At 27.3% G+C, this 21,021-nt stretch overlaps 1 protein-coding gene across 2 annotated transcripts; it reads left to right on the top strand.

The window, feature by feature from the left end:
* Positions 1–3,165: 3,165 nt before the first annotated feature.
* LOC119677876 lies at positions 3,166–20,778 on the top strand. Of its 2 annotated transcripts, none has more exons than XM_038089432.1 (4): positions 3,166–3,242; positions 4,319–4,546; positions 16,986–17,127; positions 19,702–20,778. In XM_038089432.1, the coding sequence occupies exons 2-4, from the start codon at positions 4,506–4,508 to the stop codon at positions 20,386–20,388; spliced, it is 870 nt and encodes a 289-aa protein (XP_037945360.1). In that variant the 5' UTR covers positions 3,166–3,242; positions 4,319–4,505; the 3' UTR covers positions 20,389–20,778. The 2 variants fall into 2 exon arrangements, with proteins under 2 accessions (XP_037945360.1, XP_037945359.1); XM_038089431.1 differs by lacking the exon at positions 3,166–3,242 and adding an exon at positions 3,903–4,070.
* The last annotated feature ends 243 nt before the right edge of the window (positions 20,779–21,021 follow it).

Here is a 21,021-nt window from a genome sequence, read left to right as displayed (position 1 = left end):
AAAACAGCTATTAAAATTTCATTAGTATTCTTCCGTTCATGCATATTTACACCTTAATTTACAAATCAGACAAATTCATTTAGGATATCTATTTTCTATTTATCAACATTTTTTCTATAAGAATATTAAATAATATAAAACACTTATCACATATTGTACCTGACATAAGACCTTTCATTTCCTCATTTCCTATTCTATACAGTTTTAATAACTAGAATGTACTCGTACAAAACACAGTACATATTTTTTACACTATCATGTCATTTTAAATTTACATAAAATAAAATTTAAGATTAAATGGAATAAGTAACCAAACCAACAACTATTTTATTGTTATTAACTGCATACCGTTTAAATTACTTCTGTTGTATTGTTAAATAAATATATAATTAATTTTTTCATCGCTACATAATTAGTTCCCTCATAAAAGAAAAAATCTGAGTAAAAAATTCTACTTATCGTTATACATCTTTTCTTAAAAGTTCGTACAAATATTGAAATTAAACAATATTGTAGAAATTATTTATATATAAACGGGAATTTAAGTTAAAAAGCAATACAACATTAAACGTCAGTTTTACAATGTACCTTTGAAGAACCCCCAATATAAGTGTAGAAAGTATTTCTTTTATAATGTATTGACTCGATAAAAGATTATAATCATGAATAATATCACAATAATAGAAAAATCATATTAATTGTAATATTAATTTTAATCTGTAAATGGTTATTTTGGAAATAATTTTTATTTTGGAAATTTTTACAAGCTCAACTTTGAAGTCAAATATTATAAAATTATTAACGATATGAATAAAAAGTGCAAACACAATATTTCACCACATAAAATTCGTAATAATTTGAAAATATAGTCACTTCAATATATTATAATTAATTTTAAAAATACGGATCTATAAGTTGTTTACATGTTTTTTGTCATTATCAGCTATGCTATTGTTGAACACTGCAAAATCGTCTTTAAGCCATTTCTTCGTCGTCAGGAAAAATATTTTTCATCATCATCATTTAGATAGCAAGTGTTTTAAAAATATTTTGTAAACTTTAAATGATAAAACTTGCAAAAATTTCAATTTTATTTTACGTATAAATTTTCTTCAATATTTCTTATATTCACTGATGGTAAAACTGCAATTGTCAATGCAATGGCAAATAGGCCCTTAAGAGTCTATTGTAAAACCAACCGTAAGAATCTTTTATATATATTTAATGATAATAATTTGGGTAATTTAAAGCAAAATGTATATGACCATCGTTTCCCCTCGTTTATTTCAATCCGATGCACTTTTACATATGCTATACAGACAATCATATGACAAATGGTCATAATAGTTTTTTTTCTACTTTTTATCAAGGCTAGATCAATAAATTGTATATAATTTTAACCAAAAGGCATGGTACGCAGTGAGATACGTCACAGTTCTTAATTTCGTACTTTGTGTTCCCATTTTACACTGCACTTAATTTAACGGTTCCATAATAGTATAAGTTTTTTCAGCCCTTAACGGTTTTTACAATGTATAGATTTTAAATGCTAAGTAAGTCAAAACTGATTAAAGTTGTACGATAGGAAATAATTAGATTGTTCTCTTATTTCATTTGGTTGACGCATTAAAATAACATTTCAAATTTTTTTTAATGTTATAATCAAAATCCACCTAAAAACCTTAATTTAATTAGTTTTTCTTGTCAGCTAATTTTTAAGTAATCTTTAAGTGCTCGTTATTGGGTAATTAAAGATCATTTAATTGTAAAACTGTGTATATCGCATCGGGCTCCCCGTATATATTGTAAAACTGGCCCTTACTATTATTGGTAAAACCTATTTTTATACGAGAATGTAAGCTTCAATAACTGGTTTTAGACACAAAGTCGATTTCCACCATCAAAGTTTATAATGTAAATATCTTATAAACTTAAAAGATATGATTTTTTGTGACGAGACACAGAAAACCTCTTCAACGTATTTAAATTCGAATCAAAATTTCTTCCTTTCTTCTTCTTCTTCTTCTTCTTCTTGAGTTAGTGCTATTACGCACTTTTACTCTATAATGACTGGGGGGTTAATCACTACCCCACACTAGGCTTTAACTAGGCTAAAAAATCATATCATTTATTTGTCTTTTAGTTGATGACGGACCTTAAATCAGCATATCTTCCTGAGAGTCCAGAAGTGGACTTGAGGATTGTTATGGCGGGGTTAAGTAGCGTATCAACTTTAGTGAATAATTTTAAAGCTCTGTCTCTGATATATTTTTTCACTGAGTCAATCCTAAGATCTCTATGTATATCCGTAGATCTAATGTACCATGGAATCTTAAACAGTTTTCTTAAGGCCAGGTTTTGAGCTATCTGTAATTGCTTTAAGGTGGTATTTGAGGCTTTGCTATATGTAACACATCCGTACAGAAGTGCAGGCCTAATTACTTGCGTATAAAGTAACTTTCTGTTTGTAAAGTTGAAGTGATAATTATTAAATAGCGGCTTTAATAAATGTAGAATCTTAGAGCAGCTATTCCGTTTGTATTTCAAATGTTTAAGCCAATTGAACCGTTTGTCAAAAGTGACCCCCAGATATTTTATGTTATCCTCCCACCGTATCTCCGTGTCGCAAACGCTCACTCTTGGAGGATGCTGTCTTCTTTTTCGAGTTATAAATATAGCCTTGGTTTTGTCATTATTAATTTTAATCTTCCATTTTTGGAAGTATTCCACCATAAGGTCTATATTTCCCTGTAACGTGTTGCTTACATTTAAGGCATCCCGATCCGAGTAGATCAAGCATGTGTCGTCTGCGTAAAGCGCCATTGATGTGGGACTTAAGGTGGGGATGTCTGCCGTGTATACATTAAACAATGTGGGAGACAAAGGCGACCCTTGAGGTACACCTGCTACAATTGATCGGGCGGACGAAAGAGTGCTATTAATTTTAGTACGGAAGGACCTTTCTTGCAGGAAGCTACCAATGATTTTAGTCAAACCACTAGGGATCCCAAAACGGGCTAATTTGACTATTAGACCATCATGCCTTCCTTTCACAAGTTCATAATTTTTTAATTTACTTTGAAATGTCAGTCAATTCTTATAAAAATTTTAACTTTTTTTCATTTACAATTTTTTGATTTACATTAAAAACAACCACAATTTAAAATTTGAAGTGACTATGACCATCTGCATAACTTGAATCTTAGGATATATAAGTGGAGTGTCATACAAAATAAATTGAAGTAAAATTATGCAAAAAACACTAATAATAATTCTTTCTAAAAAAATTTACTAAATCGATTTCATTTAAGTTTTTGTGTTGAACTTTAAATTTATACACGTATATTAGTTTAATAAGCACTTTGCATATTAATAATCGCATTAACTGTTATTATGTAATATAAAATTTTTAGATTTTCTTTTGTATGAGTAAAAGTAGCTGTATTAAGTATACAGTAATCTCTCCTATAACGCGGTACCCTTATAATGCGTTTTCATATTACGCGATTTCAATCCCCGGTATAACATGGGCTTTCCCGTATATAACGCGAGGATTTGTACAGTTTATAATTAGTTTTGCGTACCTTTGCAGGTGTGTATACGGGGTATACGGGAATACCCCTGTAACGTGTGTTACTATAACGCGGAATCAATCTACCGCGTTATAAGGGGGAATACTCTAATTAATTACACACAATTGTAATGATGGTTTTATAGTTTTTCATGTTATTATTATTATACAATTATTAACTCATTATATAATACCCTTATTATAAGCAATTATTCATTAATAAATTAGCGACACTTATTTATGCAGTTTTTACATAGGCAATTGTTTGAAACAATATACATATACACATGTTAGATGTCATAATATTATTGACAGTTGTTAAAAAATTTATTTAATACCAAAATTTTTCTTAATAAATTAACGTTAAATGCAACTCTGAAATTGTGCTCTCTCTTTCGATTGACAATTTACATTGTGTGAGTGTGAGTGCACATGAGCGAAATAGACAAAAGCCGTCAGATAAAACAAACTACACAGCTGGCGAAGACATCATTTGAAAGTAAGCATTTGCTAGTCGCGGTCGTGTTTAACTGCAGTGATTTTTTTTGAAATTTTTAGAATACTTCTTAAACTTTTCAAAAATTGTACAGTGTAATGACACATAATTGCCAATTCTTTAAAATCAACTCAAGTGATCAAAAATTTATCGATTAGAAAGTTAATTTGGCAGCCATCAAACATTTGGCATTTCACCGTAGAATTGCTGCAGCAAAAAACGATTACCAAATTTTATATTTTTGATATTAGCGCAAAGGCAAGCGAAGTGAAAGTGTTAAGTGATTTATGTCTCGTTACATACACAATTCTGACGTATTCCGAAATATTTGGGATTTTATGAAAATTTAAGTTTTCAATTGATTCCAGAAAAAAATAGCAAAAAATACTGAAAACATTATTTTCAAATACAGCTACAGATAACCTGAATCTAAGCAACATGAGTGGATACACAGATTTAACCAAATTGGACAGTAATCGGTAAGTGTTTCAAAAGTGTACACGCCCAATATAACCACACATATATTAAATGAAGTGCTAAATGAGATTTACAATATTTAGTTTAAATATATTAGAATCAATTTATCTGACTAGTATTGTGTTATTAAGTGTTAGGGGAGAATTACTACTGCATTTTTATGCTGTTAGTGTCTTTATTTTTTTCAAAACGACCAACTAAGCAACCAACAAACCAATTCAATGCCTTGACGTATTTGTACACACTGTACCAAACACACACGTATAAACCTGAACACATGCATAGTTTGTGGACATGCACAGTGGTAGCATAGCAAAAATTTATCGTACGATGCGGGCGAACGGTAAGACGCCGTACTCAAAATTCATGCATACAATAAAAGCAAAACCAAAAACAAAAAAAAAAAGAAACAAAACAAATGGGTAAGCAACACGAATATGACACAATCTTCTCACGAATATAACATCATACGAACATATTTTTTTTTATTTTTATTACGATGATGTTGTTTTTAAATACAAACATGTGAACGATGTGCTCTGCTCGTTGCTTCAGTTTGTTAAATAGTATTTGGTTTTTTAGGTAAAGTATTTAGCAAATACTTTTAAATGAGATAAAAAAATCAGAAATCTTAAAATGCTCTTAACCGAGCCGAGCGTCTGTCTGCACCAGCCAAACTAGCCAGCTAACTGGCGAGCTGGCGAGCGCTGTTATCTGACCAAACAACTGTAGTAGAAACAAGTTGCTTCAGAGAAGTTGAGAATGGACAATAAATAAAAGCGTACAAAATGCCGAAATCCATTCATTCATATATTCAATGAAAACTACTTTTGAAATTTCATCATTTTTGCTATGTGAAAAATAGTTTTGGCTTTTAATATATGCCACGAGCGTCTGCTGCTCCATAGGTGGGGTACACTGGGGGAAAATTGTTAGACTAAAACTTTTACCTTTCCCCTGTAAAATTCTTATAGTGTACATTACAAACTCTCTTTTTTACACTGTGTGTATGAGTGTGTGAATATGTCATAATTAAATAAATATGTAAGAATCTGATTAGAAAATCGCTTAAATTTTTTTTATAGTTTTTACTGGGTGGGTCTTATCAGCAAATAATTCATCACATTAGTCATCATAATTGCACTTGAACGGCATTGATTCATATAAGAATTTTTAAAAAATTGACAAATTGTAATATATATTATATAAAAATCCCTTTTGATAAGTTTTCCAACTAGATAATACGAAATTTATCAGGTGACGAAAATATAGTAATATTTTTAAATGTTGTGGAGTAATCCAACATTTATTTCTAATTAATAACAAAAAAAAAACAAAAACAATTTTGTTTTGGTTTTACCGAAGTTTCAATATCCTTGAAAATTAATTTTTTTTTATTATTTACCAACATTTTTTTCACCCATACAAATTTTAAATATATATTTTTTTCTTATTGTTATTTTTGTAGTAATGCTTATGAGCGCTACATAAAATTGTGAATCAATTTTAAACGATTATTGCCCTAATTCATATTATAAATTATAGTATTTATCGTATACTTATTCAAAGTTTAATTTAATTAATTGAAATATTGAAAGACTAGTACTAAAAGACTGATTGACAGGTGAACAAATAAATAGAAATGCTGTTAGATGGCCTGATATCTCTAAAACCATTAGAGTTGAACAAAAATATAGACAGCAAATGTATTCGATGTCTTAAACAAGTTTTTAAGTCTCTTTTCAAATTTTAAGTGTAATAAGTACATACTTAGATTATTATACTCTGAACCTAATAAATTAGCAGTGTGAACTTACTTTTTGTATGAAATCCAAAAAAAAATTTAATTAACTATTTTTCTTAGTTTTTCGTTATAGATATCATGCTTGTTTTCCTTATTATAATACAATATAAATATCATATAGCTAATATAAATATCATACTATCTCTAATACTGATTTATAAAGATACATATATGAAGAAGTTGTATCATAGATTCAATGTTAATTCTTCCGTTATTTGGATAATCTTCCCAGTGTACATTATCTACTAATCCTTAAATCTCTCACAATTTTGATGAGTCGTTAAATGCGTTTAAAATGTTCTCATTGCACAATGGTCTTATTTTGTAATGAGTTATATAATATCTGTTAGTTTAGTTTCCTTATCAATTGCTTTCTAATAAAAACTAAACTCGTTTTTTAGCTATGGATTGTAGAGTATGCAATGTTAGAGTACATAGCATTACATCGTTGTCAAAATTTCGCATTACTTTAAATTTTAATTCCTCTATATATAACTTCTAAGACAATCTGAATCCCACCCTTGCCATTTACATACATATTTCAATAATTTTTTCTGTTATATTGCAATCGCTGGACTTTTGAACCCTAATATATTCGAATTTAATCAATTGCGCTATTATAATACGGTCTATATCAAGTTAACGTCTAATTGGAACTTTCAATATTTGCATGCCTTTCCCCATGGCTTTTTTATAATAATATTTTTTTTTTCATATATATGTTAAAAGAAAATATTCTTTATTATTCATTAATAGTTTATAGAAATAAACACAATGTACTCTATTAGATGCTAACGAAGTAGAAAAAAATTTCTAATTACTATAGTACAATATGATATATGGTAAAAATTTGAATATAATAGTAATATGATATATGTAATAGTAATTTTATATGTTGTAGTAATTATATATGTAATAATAATAATATATAATAGTAAATATACAATTATATATCTTACATATATATATCTTATATATATTATATCTTCAAGTAGCTTCCAATGTCAATCTCAATAACTTAAAATACTCGTAGGCCTAAAGATTCATTGTGGCACCATCCAAAACTACTTATCTATCTGTAGTATGTCCTAGTTTCACTTATTTAGTTTGAAATAAGGAAACTCATATGGTTCAGTGAACTTAAATCGACAAACTAGCGATATATGTGCCACAATCCCATATATAGACGATACTATATATTTAATGCCCGTTTAATCTTTTTTAACTTTCTGTATCTCAGTTATTGAAAATGGTTATCTAAACCGAAAGTTTTTTTTTGTTAAAAAATTCTCTGTTGAAAAATAGTGCAATGAAATTAATCGTATAAAAAATTATTAAATAAAATATAAAAAAATAAAATAAAAACATAAAAAATATATATAATAATATAAAATAATATATAAATATAATATAAAATAATATATAAATATAAATATAAAATAATGTAAATATAATAAAAAAAAAATTATTGAATAAATAAAAAATATATACCTATGCTATAAATAAGAAACATATATCTATAGAATATATTTAAAGGTAAAAGAATATGTATATAAATAAAATGCAAATAAAATATGAATAAAAAAACTGAATAGAATAAAGAAAAAATACAAATACAAGTATTAAAAGTAAACATACTTTTCCCTGAATTTATTTTCTCAATGCGAATATATTAATAATATTTATTAGTTAAATACACATAATATACATAAATTTCTTGCTTAAATCCCAGTTCAAAATATTTAACTACGCCCTTTTGCTATGATTTAAATATTTCACGTTAAGTACAAATCAAGGTCTGCTCACAGCTCTAACAAAACCGAAATGAATAAGTAAAAATTATTTAAGTAATCATTAAATATTTCGAGAAATTACTAAATATTTGCAAATATTATCAGTTAATAAATGTAAACTTACAAAACGGCTTCGCCCAAAATAATGATAATAATAATGAATGGCTGACGCACCGTAACCGGATGGATGCATTAAAGAATTCCTTTTATTTGCTGGATTCAAATTGAAAAGAACGTTACTTTTACGTTACAGTAGAAAATTCTCTCACTACTATTGTATAGACTACCTACGCTTGTGTTAAAAATTATAAAACTCACCTTTCTCTACCACCTTCAACCCTTAATACAACAAAATAATAATCGTGTCAGACCTAAATTATTCTAAGCTTCAAAACCAACCGTCCGACGACCTACACATGTTATTTTTCTTTCCCATCCGTCAACACCCTAAAATCAGCAGATTTTAATGTTAGTATTCCACAAACGCCGTGCGCATGTCTGACATTTCAATGCTCCCTCCAAACCATTTAAAATCGTTGACGCTTACTGATGATTCAGTACTCGTTTGCAGGGTACTGCTTTCACAAAACTGTACGAGATGTACGTAAACTTTACCTCGCCACTGTGTGCAGTGCAAAATTTTACCGGTTTTTGTTCGACAGTTTCAATTTTTTCACTTTGCAGCATGACAATAGAAGAGTCAGTTCATGGGCAAAGAGTTGGTGAGTGCTGTAGCGGGGCGATATTGTATAACTCATGAATTTAATGAAAAGCAACAACAAAACAGGAGAAAATTTAGTATTAAGCTTAGCGTGTAGTCTGTACAATGTTTTAGAAATATAAAGAAAAAAAATTATTGCTGTGACCGGCCATCACTTATAAAGCCATGATGATGAGCTTTTTTGCTTCAAGAAGTGTTTGCGGAGTGTGGAAAGTTGACGAACGTATACAATTGGTTGAAAAAGTGGCGTGGTTCTTGCACGTTGCAAGCAAATGTTGTCGGCTACAGACAGCAAATATTACTTTCATTCACAGAAAGTTCACAGAATTTTTTTTATGGTTCGATATATGGTTCGATGCTGTTAAATGGTTTGCCTGCTGCCTGTCTATACATATGTACATACGTGCAACTATTTGTATAGTACGTAACAAAAGCCGGCTTTATAAACTAGTAAAAAAAAGCTGAGATTTTACGTAGAAGTGTATGTATGTATGTATAGGTGTGCTAATTTCTTAAGCAACAATGATGAATATTTGCATTATTATTTAGCATATTTAACTTAAGTCTATAATATAATTTAAAATAGAATTTATTAAATTTTTTCTCTTGAAATATAATAAGAAAAAACCAACAGAAAAATGAAATGTAGAGAATTTGCAATTGAAGCAAATTTAATTCGCATTTACCGTAGAAAGTAAATGCTTTGTTCTTCACTGTGCACGTACGTGTTAAAAACTTTTGCTTTTCCAACTGTGCTCAGTCTGTTGACTCTGCATAGGCAAATGACACAAATCGTCACGTTATGAAAATCAATATTCACATATATTAGGGCTTCGTTACGAAAAACCCTGACTATACATAAAAGGGAATTATTAATAAATAATTGCTAACAATATATGTAAAATAAAATAAAGTAAAAATGTATAAAATAAAAGGGTATAAAAAAAAGAAAAATAAAAATTAAAATTCATAAATTAAAAAAATCAAATAATAATATGTATATACGTATATATAATAAAACAATATATGTTTAACTAAGAAAAAAAACTAAATAATAAAAAAAATTAAATAAAAAAAATCAAATAAAATAAAAAAGCAAAAAGTATAAATTAAAATAATCAATTAATAACATGTATGGACATGTATATATATATTTTTTTTTGTTTAAAAAAAATAATAAAGAATTAAATGAAACAAAAAATATTAAATACAAAAAAAAACTTTAATACAATAAAAAATTATATAAAAAAAACCAAATCAAAGAAAATAAATAAAAAATTGAATAAAATAAAAAAAAATTGAAATAAAATAAAATAAACAATATAAATTTTTTTTTATATTTTATAAAATATTTTATAAAATATATAACTCTCTCTTTTTATTTATATACAAATTGATCTCAAAATGCATGTTCATTTCTAAGTGTTCTAAAAAACTTTTTAGATAAATTCAGCATTAAGGTAAGCCAGTGTTTATGCTTTCAAGCTATAACCGTATAACACAAGTTTTCATTTTGAAACCCTTCACACTATTGTAAAAAAAAAAGTTGTCTACAAAGTTAAAGACAACGTAACCAAAAACGCTTTTATGTTAACTAGAATCTATTTAGTGATACGGTTTTGAGTAGGCTTGGGTCAATTTCAAAGTTTCACAAACAAAAATCTAAACTCAGATTAATCATATAACACCATTACAAAATAACTGCCGATAATAGCTTATAAAGTAATAGTTGTATTGAATTAACCTTAAAAAAATAAAATAATTAAAAATTAGTAATATATATAAGAATTACCCCATTACCCCATATATAATTTTGGAACCCCCATGCGGGCATTCGCTACACATGCATATCTATTAATTCTTCCCCGTTGGATTAAGTACATATTTTAAATTAAGAAAACGTATATTTTTCAAACGTGATCTTTCTGAATGATCCCTGTAATGCTAACGTTAACAAAGACAATTGTGTTACATTTCTCATTTATTGGAAATAGAAATTTCTTCGTGTTCCACATATTAATAATAAACAATAGAATAATGTCTTTACAACTGCGACTTCAAGGTTGATTGGCATTTTGCCAACTTAAATATATGTTAGTTCTTTTGATACAGACTCATATTTTCTACTTCGTCATTAAATATTTTAAATTCATAGTTTGTATATATTTCTTATGAAAGTCAACATTTTTTTGTTTGTATATATTTCTTATGAAAGTCAACATTTTTTTAAAATTACAGATTCTTTTAGATTTTATACATAAATTAAGTATTTTATACTTATAGATCTCTCTAAATGCTGTTATTTTATAGTACTTTTATTTATTTACGACTACCTTATAAAAACAAAAAAGGGTTCCGTGTGTAAGATCTCCAATTCAGATTTATATGTCTTGATTTTTTGATTTCATTTTGAAATCAAGATTAACTCTTAAATATCACTTTGCAAAATTTATGATTTCTAATTAAAGATTTAGCATTCTATAGCGAAATAGTCTTCGCTATAGATCTAATATTGTTATATATTTTTAAAGACAATTTTATACTATCGTTTTAATATGATTAAGTATGTTTGTATGTAAACGGTCGTCCATTTTATTATTATAAAATTTTCTCTTAATTAAATTTTTGAATTTACTAAATGCTATAATTAAAATGGAAACATTTTATAATTTCTGTATTACGTACTTGAGAACTCAGCCCCACGTGCCTTTGTGTAAAGAATTCTTATATAAATTGTTAAAAGCTTATTAAAACAAAATATTTTAATATCTATCTATATATCATGTTTTTATTTAAGCTACAAACAAAAATATTTTCAAGTGTAATTAAATGCTATCATAAAATAATAAATTATTTACAATTTCAACAAACATTCCATTTTTTTTAACATTTAATTATTTAAGATAATTTAAGATACTAGATCTTTAAGTATTAAATCATTTCCTTCTAATCAAAATTTTAATCAATTCAGTTTAGATACTTAATTTATACTAGAAGGTTTTTTTTTATATTGTCTGAATACTATATTTATATTTAATCTATATTTAAAACTGGATTTATTATTTTAAATTATTCCCTGTTAATAAATCAAATCTATAATTAAGTAATTTTAGTTAGTTTACATAAGAGTACTTCCTACTTATCTAATCACTTTAAATGCGTTTTCCTATAAACATTTTAAGATCCTAGATGAATTACTGTAAATTATTCTCTGTTAATAACAAATGAAATCAAACTAACTTATAATTAACTTCATTTAGATAAGTGGCTATTATTTTGTTAGTTCAGATTAGAATATATTTTACAAGTCCCGCCACTGAAGTTTAGCGAAATTCTTTTATAATTCGCATTAGTTTTTAATTATATACACAATAAAAGTAATAACAGCTCGCTAATGAAAGCTTGTTTGGCATATCGCCAAAATTATAAATATATATTGCATATATACATATAGAACAGTAACCGAATTTAGCCGGCGATGGCATGATTATCTCCTGATATGTTTGGCCATTGTATTTATTTAATAATATACTAATTTATTCTCATATTAGAATAATTCCTAATATAAATGAAGAATAGAAAAAATTGAATGCGAAATGAACTTGAGATTGAATATTCTAATTTAATTGGTTTTTTATACTTCTGCAAATATATACACTACAAAAAATTTATGAGTTTGTTTAAACAATATTATGTTTTTTTTATGAAATACTGTACTGACCAAATATATTATTTTTCTTGAATTTATAAGTTATTCATATATTTTATAATTGTTACAATAAAATATTGAAACACTTTATTTAAGACGAAGTAAAGTTATAAATGTAATATTGTGATATGATAAACTGGTAATTACAATACCATAAAAATATCATAAATTATAGAAGATTGTTTATTTTTTTCTTTCATTAATTTATATAATTATGACAATGTAATTTTAACAATTCATCATACAAAATTTTTAATGTATTCTTTTATATATGTATAAACATATTTAATGGGTAGACAAATTAAACTACACTTGAAAAGACATGGTACTTTTTTATATACGGATTTACAAAAAAAAACGGATTTATGGTAAATATTGTTTAGTTCAGCTGGTTATTTGAAATGTACTATATGATATGGATATATATAATTTTTCTGTAATATCTAAATCAAGTCACCTATTACTTTTTTGTCCCTAAAAAGTTCAAATTTGATAAGAAAAAAGCAGTAGGTTTCTCGCTTCAAAAACGAAAGTTTCTTTTTCGTTATGAACATTTCTTTTTTTACTTCCTAAATATCGGTAAATATTAAAGTTCAGACGCAAGTTCTCCAAACCAACCCTATTTTTCATTGCTTGGGCCATAATTCTCTAAGTAAAAGCACTTTGTATAAATTTTAAAATTTTGTTTTATTTTTTTGTTTCTAAAAAGGTTTGGTATATTAATAATAAATTTATGCAGTGATAGCACTTTTAAGCGGAACCCGATGTGACTGGCAGATCTAGTAATTTCTTCAGTTAACAGAACTGAGTTATACACTAAGAAACAAACATAGTATAAAAAGTGAAAAGTAGTATCATTATACGTTTAAGAAAGTTGTCTGTTTATGAAAAGGCTCTAATTTAAAATTTGCAATACTATTAGGAGGAAAGGAAAAAATTCAGACCTACTATATATACAATAATCAAGAAGTGTCGATTATTGAGGTTTGCAATACTTGAGGTGTTACTATATTTAAAAATAATTTATAAACTAAAATTTATGGTTGAAACTTATTTTTCCTTATTTTTGATCAAAAACGTATATCTTACTTATATATTAATTCTTAAAAAAAAGTATGAAAATATTAGTTCATATTTTAAAAGAAGCTAATGCTCTTAACCAAAACCGGACAAGGCTATGCCACCCTAATGAGGTCTTTTGTGACGTTTGTTCAATCTCTATAGACAAGAATAATATTTTAAACGTAATAGTTTTAATTACGCATCGTGTACATAGTTTAAAAACACTATTTCATAGAAATTAGTAATAAAAGCATGACCTTTTTTTAGACTCATAATAAGACATATTATTATATTATTTTCTCTATTAAATTTTGGTCGTACGACTGTTTCCTGTGCTGATAAGATAAGCATTTGGTATTTTCCAATAATATTCTATATATTATTTTATGATTTTTTATTGTTAAATTACTCATACCCAATTTTTTAATCATGTGAAAGAAAATTTAACAAGTGCTTATGGAATTGTAAAAATTGAAAAAAAAGATAAAGATATCTGTAATATTTCGAGTATAATATATGCAATGTAAGTTATGGTGGCACACTTTAAAAAAATTGGGCAGCATAGGGCACCTTGACACTCACTTATTCATTTCGCTGGCAAAGCACGCACCAACAGCGTGACCACTTGTAAATTTCTACAAATGCATACAAAGTTAATTTACATTGATAAATATATGCTAGTATATATGTATATATATTTATAAATTACAAATATATAAAGACTTAAAACATTTCCCGCTATAATACAAAGAAAATCTCTATACAAAGACAGCGTATCTATCGAACACAATGTATGACTTTTCAATAGATTTTCACAAATTTACTTAATTATTTACTTAATTATTTACTTTGTAATGAATTATGCCCATGCATTGTTGAAGTTGGAACGTGGGTACAAGTTACAATTCTTGCCAGACACAAATCGCCGAACCTTGTAAGTAACTCCATGCGATAGTGATAGTGATACTGGCCAGACATCAGACTTATGATAATATTTTTGATTTTTATAAATACACTTAGAAAAAAAACTCAATCTGTTAAGTGATTTAAGTGCCTGTGCCCATGATAATTTTTTTTCAGTTTTAGTGTTAAATGCGTAATTATTTTAGTTTAAATTTGTTAGATATTTTTAAGTTATCTCAGACTATTATGTGTTAGTAGTTTGTGTAGCACTATAAATAATCACTACATCGTCTAAAAATATATCAAATTTTTATTAATTCTTGTAATCTTAAAATTTTTACAAACGTAAAAAAAATTCTATTACGTAGAAAAGAATGACATCAAGAATTTCATATTCTTCTGCTTAGTATTATTGATCACTATTAACGAAAAAACCAGTATGAGAATATCATAATAAAATACATTTTTTTACAGTATAAACGATTTTTCAGTGCTCCAATATCGATAGATAATTTCTTAATTTAAGTAACGAAACATAGCGTATCTTTATAGGAACTTCCATTTTTCCAAATTAAGTCCAACTTTGAGCAACCATAATTTGTCTGAATAGACTCATTGTACTCGGTCAATCAAATACTTCTCAATTCATTTTGCCTCATTTTCGTCGATATATTTGTCATACTGACGGGATACTGTCTTATAAACAGACATACCAACATAGGATTCTTTTCAAAATACATTATATTGCAGTATATTATTTTGTATAAAGGGTTTTTCAGTGTCCCAATTTTGGTAGATAATAACTTGGTCCAAGAAACTAAACATAGCGTATTTTTATAGAAAGTTCCATTTTTCCAAATTAAAATTAACTTTAAGCAATCATAATTTAAGTAAGATTTTAAGATACTGGAAGTTTTTAGTTAAATTTTTTTTCTTTTTTTCGAATTCAAAGCTCTTTACTCATTGTATCTCGGTCAATAAAATATTCTTCAATGCATTTGATATTTTTGTGGTCTTGTTCGTATCATTTTCGTCAATATAATTGCCAATCTAACGGGATACTGTCTTATAAACAGGCATACCAAAAAATAATTATTTCCAATAATCCATTTATGTTCTCTCTTCTCCAACTGTTTGTATGGCATCATAAGTATAGATACCATATATAATTACTGGATCTTGAAATAAAGACCTAACATATAGACCTAAAAATATACTATATTTATATCATAATTAATGTATTATATATCTTTTATTATAATAATAAAATATTTATGATAATAACATCATTTAAAGAAAAATAAATAATAGCAATACACGTTTTTACTCTTTGCGCCCTTAAAGTATAAATAATAGTAACTTAATAGTTTACAAAGAAATTCTTAATTAAACTTATTTAAACAATAAAAAATATTTTTCATGATTTTAAATTTAAATAATAAATTTTTAAAGATTAAGTTTATAAAGTAATTCATAAGCAATTCCACGCGTAATTCTTTTTAAACGTTTTCTAAAAAAAAAAACTATAATTATCTACTTTATGCTGTACTGTAGTGTAAAGGTTACACATAAACTAAAAAACGTGTGTTGTGTTATTAGTACTTCGAGACAGTTAAAGATTTATTATAGTATATAAAAACCGTTTTCATTTGATTTCATACTCTGCGAAAGACCTGCATTGCTAATAATCAAGTTATTTCTCTTCTTGAATTTAATTTGAATTCTTTAGCAATAATTGCCTGGCCCCTTTTGTTGTCTTATCAAAGCAAAATATCTACAATTTTTTTTGGCTTTTGCCTAAGTTTTTACTTCTAATATTTAAAAAGGTTTCAGGTGTCGGCGATATCCAAAATAAAAACCACCAAAAAAAGCGAACGACAATATCGACGACTTCATGTGTTGTATGTTGTCTGATTTTCGAAATGAACAAGTTTCCTACTTAAGTTTTGCATCGCATTTGCATAAAAATTGGTTTTACCAAGTCCAAAAAAACCGAACGATACAAAAATAAAAATCAGTAGATATTATAAAAATAGAAACAGAAATAGAAAAATTCAAATCATAATTTATAACATTGAAACATCATTTTGGCACTTTTCGAAGACCGACAAATTTGTTAAAGCCGTTAAGGTGCCTTGAAGTTGGCGTGTGTTTCTAACCAAACAACAGTCAGAATTTTTTTTTTCGGTGGTTACGCCATTTTGCGGAAGTCTCATACCAGGCAGACTCGAAGACGACTTTTGACATCTTTTATTGGTAATCTTTGTTTAAACTTTTTATATTTGGAACGTGTAGCGATGGCGTTAGACCGGTTAGTTTTGATTATAATATCGATATTGTGATTTTGATATATGCTTAATTAATTTTTATGACTTTGTGTTTGTCTACAAAGATAAAATGTGCTGGCATGAATTAATTAATGATTTCTATTTATTATTAATCTTTTTAGAAACTGTCTGCGCAGAATTGCACGCCACGACGAACTACAATTCTCCAAAGATAGCATTGTAAATATGATGGAGAAATTTGTCAAAACTGTAAATATAATGGATGACACAATCTTGGTTCCATGCAGGCTCATGGATCGACAGGTTAGTCTGATTATTACAATAATATATATTCCATTCATATTATCAAGCTTACTTCAACTCTCATATTATTCGAAAAGTTAGTTCAACTATAAAAATAGTTGCTTAACACAGACTTGTCAAAGAGTTTATACATGTACATCTGTTGCGGTATTATAATCAAGGTCTATATAATGTACCCAGCTTAAAAATTATATTTTAACTTGTGAAGTTGTGGGGCTAAAGTTGTATAAGTCATAGTTCGAAATATCGCTTTCCATGTTCAGCTTCAATTATAATAATTGTATATACATATATTTATATATATTTTATATTATATAACATATATATATATAAATATATTTTTATATATAAAATAATTATATTATTATGAATAAAGCTTTAATTTAGATGTGGTTTAATGTGTTCCATTAAATCTACAAAGTAGTAAAAATAAATATGGTTAATTTAATTGACGTAAAATTGACTCAGTGGTCTGTTTTATAAAAGAAGTCTAAATTTTCAATTATAAGTAAGCATCAGACTTGTGGCGACTGGTATGCACTTAAAATCAAGTCAGAAATATATTCCCATAATAGTTGGTAATGGATATTTGAAAGTAAATGAAACGAAACAGTTGTCATAAAAACAGTTGTCAGTCCGAAAATATTTTACATACAAAAAATCAGTTTTTCCACTTAACTTGTTTATAGTTGTAGAAATTATAAAATAATTCCCTAATTTAATTGTTGAGCAAATATTAAACATTTTATAAAATCTTGTCCACCTTGTTAATTTGAGAATACTAAGTCAAGACAAAGAAAGCTATTTGTTCATAAAATCTGGATCAGCTTTAATCAATCTTCAAAAGCTGAACGTTAAATAGAACGGTCATCTATAAGTAAGTCCTCTGGACATGAGTCGGTTTTAGTAAGGCAGCTAAATCCACCATTCAGATCCTCTAAAAATTCAAAAACATCACACTTAGAAAGATTTATATATTTCATGTTTATTTTAAAAATAAATCTTTATCTTTATCACCATTATCAAGTGAATAAAGGTTTGAAAGTCGATGTACTTCAGAACAATAGATTATTATATCATATTATAGATTATTATATCAATAAATTTTAATGTTCGCTAGGAAAAAGTCAAGCTACAAAAAGAATATTTGTGGATATTCATTTGGTATACTTTAATTAATCTATATATAACATATAAGAGATTTCACAAAAAAAGTGAGATAGCATGTCTGGTTCTTCTAGTTTAAATCAAAAGACATGATCTGAGAGAATGAAGTTAATGTATCAGTTATTACCTACTCTTTTTCTATTTCCAAAGAACTGACTTAAATATAGTTTAGAAATTCTTTAACACTCTTTACATTTCAAATATCGGAATCAAATATCAATAAATCTGAAAGTACAGCTTAAAGAATATAATACATTATTGTAGGATATAAGGATATATACAGGCTTACTGTTGTGCAGCACACGATTACGGTATATACTCGGACTATAGACTATATTAGTCAATTTCTGTAGTCATTGACTGTGTGCCTTGATCGTTAAACAACATTCGGAGTTGTACACTATTGACCGACTGTAGTTTAATTGTGCGTTGATCATTAGTCTGTCTATCTGGAAGTTACTGTTTCAGTTTTTGAGGTATTTCTATGAAATTTTGCATATGGGGTTCCAAGCAAATAAAAGCGATGTATTTTAGGTAGTAAGGAAAGGACCATGTTAGGTAGCAACAAAGCATAATAACTACCAATATTGGGTTTATATTTATAAATATGTATCTGTTTTCAATTTGACAATTAAAAATTTAGTTAGTAAATAATTGTTTTAAAAAGTTATAGTATAGTAAAAATGCGCGGAAACCAAAAGTATCCTACATCGTTTTTAAGGTTTCATATCCCGTTTTTATTAGATTTATAAATTTTTTAAATAGCTAATATTGGTTATCTATAATACTATAGGTAATATATTAATTTTACTATAGATGGCGATGACATTTGTAACAAGCTTGTTAAGACCTCTACGTCAACTTAAAAAAAAAATTGAAAATTGATCACAGCTTTTCACTTTCATTATTTAATTTATTAGATTACTTATTAGATATTTAATTATTAGATGTATTAGATAATTTTATATTTGTATGCGATGGAAAGCGTTTTTAATGTAGTTTAAATAACTTTTTATTAATTTGAAGAATCCGGTTGCTTAATGATGTAATATGTAGACTTTACTTTCTTTCTTAAAGTACTGAAATTTGTTTAAAAACAGTTTTAATGCGAAAACCATAAAAAAAATCGGTTATAGATACATTACACTCTATGTTTTCATGATACTCTAAAATCTTCAATCAGAGGAGGTCAAAAAACGTGCAAAGCATCCGTTAGTAATTCAAAAGCACATAACAAGTTTTATATATATTCAGAAATTAGTACCATTTTTTCTGTTAAGTACATATCTTTATTAATAGATAAATAAAGCAATTTATCTATAAAAATATATCTTTGCTCTTAAAAACTTTTTCAAAACAATTTCATTTTTTTAATTTTTTTTTGTTTTTGTCTTTTTTTAATTTTAGGTTGGTGACAGCAGTGATATTATACCAGCACCTGGTAAAGACTCAACTTCGAATCAACATACTTTCAATTCAATTACTAACGGAAAACGCAGTGTTGCACAATCTAAAAATGTACATGAATTCTTGACATCATCGGAGCTCTTCAATTTGTACAATATGCTGAATTCCTTGAAAAATGATCTTTTATGGACTGGTAAAGACAATAGCGAAGAAGAGGAAGATCCAATAACTAATGTTCAAAATAAAATAAATGAACTCAATAAGGGCGCTAGACTCAGCCCAGAGTCAGAGCCAAAGACTGATAACTCAAATACAGAAGTAGCTACAAATGCCACCAATACCACAACAACAGTCGCAAGTACAACAATCACAAAAGGTCATATACGTCGCCCTTCAACCGCTTCTGTAACGTCAACAGCTTCAGGTAGTAATATCAGCGATTCGGAAAGTGAAGTTTCAAATGAAAATGATTCTGGTGTTGAATCAGAAGTAAATAAAGCCAGTTCAATTAGCAGCAGTGAAGATTTATGCGCACAGAAAAAGAAGGCCGCAAATGCAGATAAAGCTACCGAACTTGCGCAACGTTGTAAAAGACATTTAAATGGTCTCTATCAATGTCTAGAACAAATGACAGAGGCGGCAAATTATTTAACCGCCAGATACCAAAGTGATATTGGACCCGTCTAGGGACCAACTTTTATAATGGGCGGGATCAAAATGTGGGTTTCTACGGTAATAGGGAAGGTGGGAAGAAAATGTAAGAAAGCAGATATAATTTTGTGTAGGGTAAGATCGTAGTTAGCCATTAGGTAAGATCTATAACGATGAAAAAATACAAAGTATAAAAAAAAAATCAAAAAAAATAAAAAAAAATGTATGTAATTTAAGTGGAAAAATGTTAATTGTTTCTGTATTTGTGTTTGTAAACACTATTCAAGCCTTTGTCATATAAAACTTGCGTTAAAATCAAAGGTCAAACCACAGCACAGATAGCACTTGTTGTAAGAAAAAGCTTAGAAAACAGCAGTAACGATAACAAGTTTATCCAGCATAAATACTACATCACAAAAAAAAAAACAAAAACAATAAAAATGATATAAAATTTTTGCCTTGTTTTATCATTTTTATTAAAGCCAAAGTCAGAGTCTCGTCTTTGAGCAGCATTAATTGGCGCAGATTAAAGTACAAGTTTCGAAGTCTCAGCAAATATCAGTTAGAACGTGCGCCATATACACTTAACTGATTTGAGAAAAAGACTGACAATGACACTTTTTACTGCTTTTAATGCGCACATCAACAATGAGACAACAACCTCTAAAA

Source organism: Teleopsis dalmanni, chromosome 2 (assembly GCF_002237135.1).
Source record: "Teleopsis dalmanni isolate 2A chromosome 2, ASM223713v2, whole genome shotgun sequence".
Lineage (NCBI taxonomy): Eukaryota > Metazoa > Arthropoda > Insecta > Diptera > Diopsidae > Teleopsis > Teleopsis dalmanni.
The sequence above is the reverse complement of the archived record's forward strand: the minus strand, read 5'-3'. Positions and strand labels throughout refer to the sequence as shown.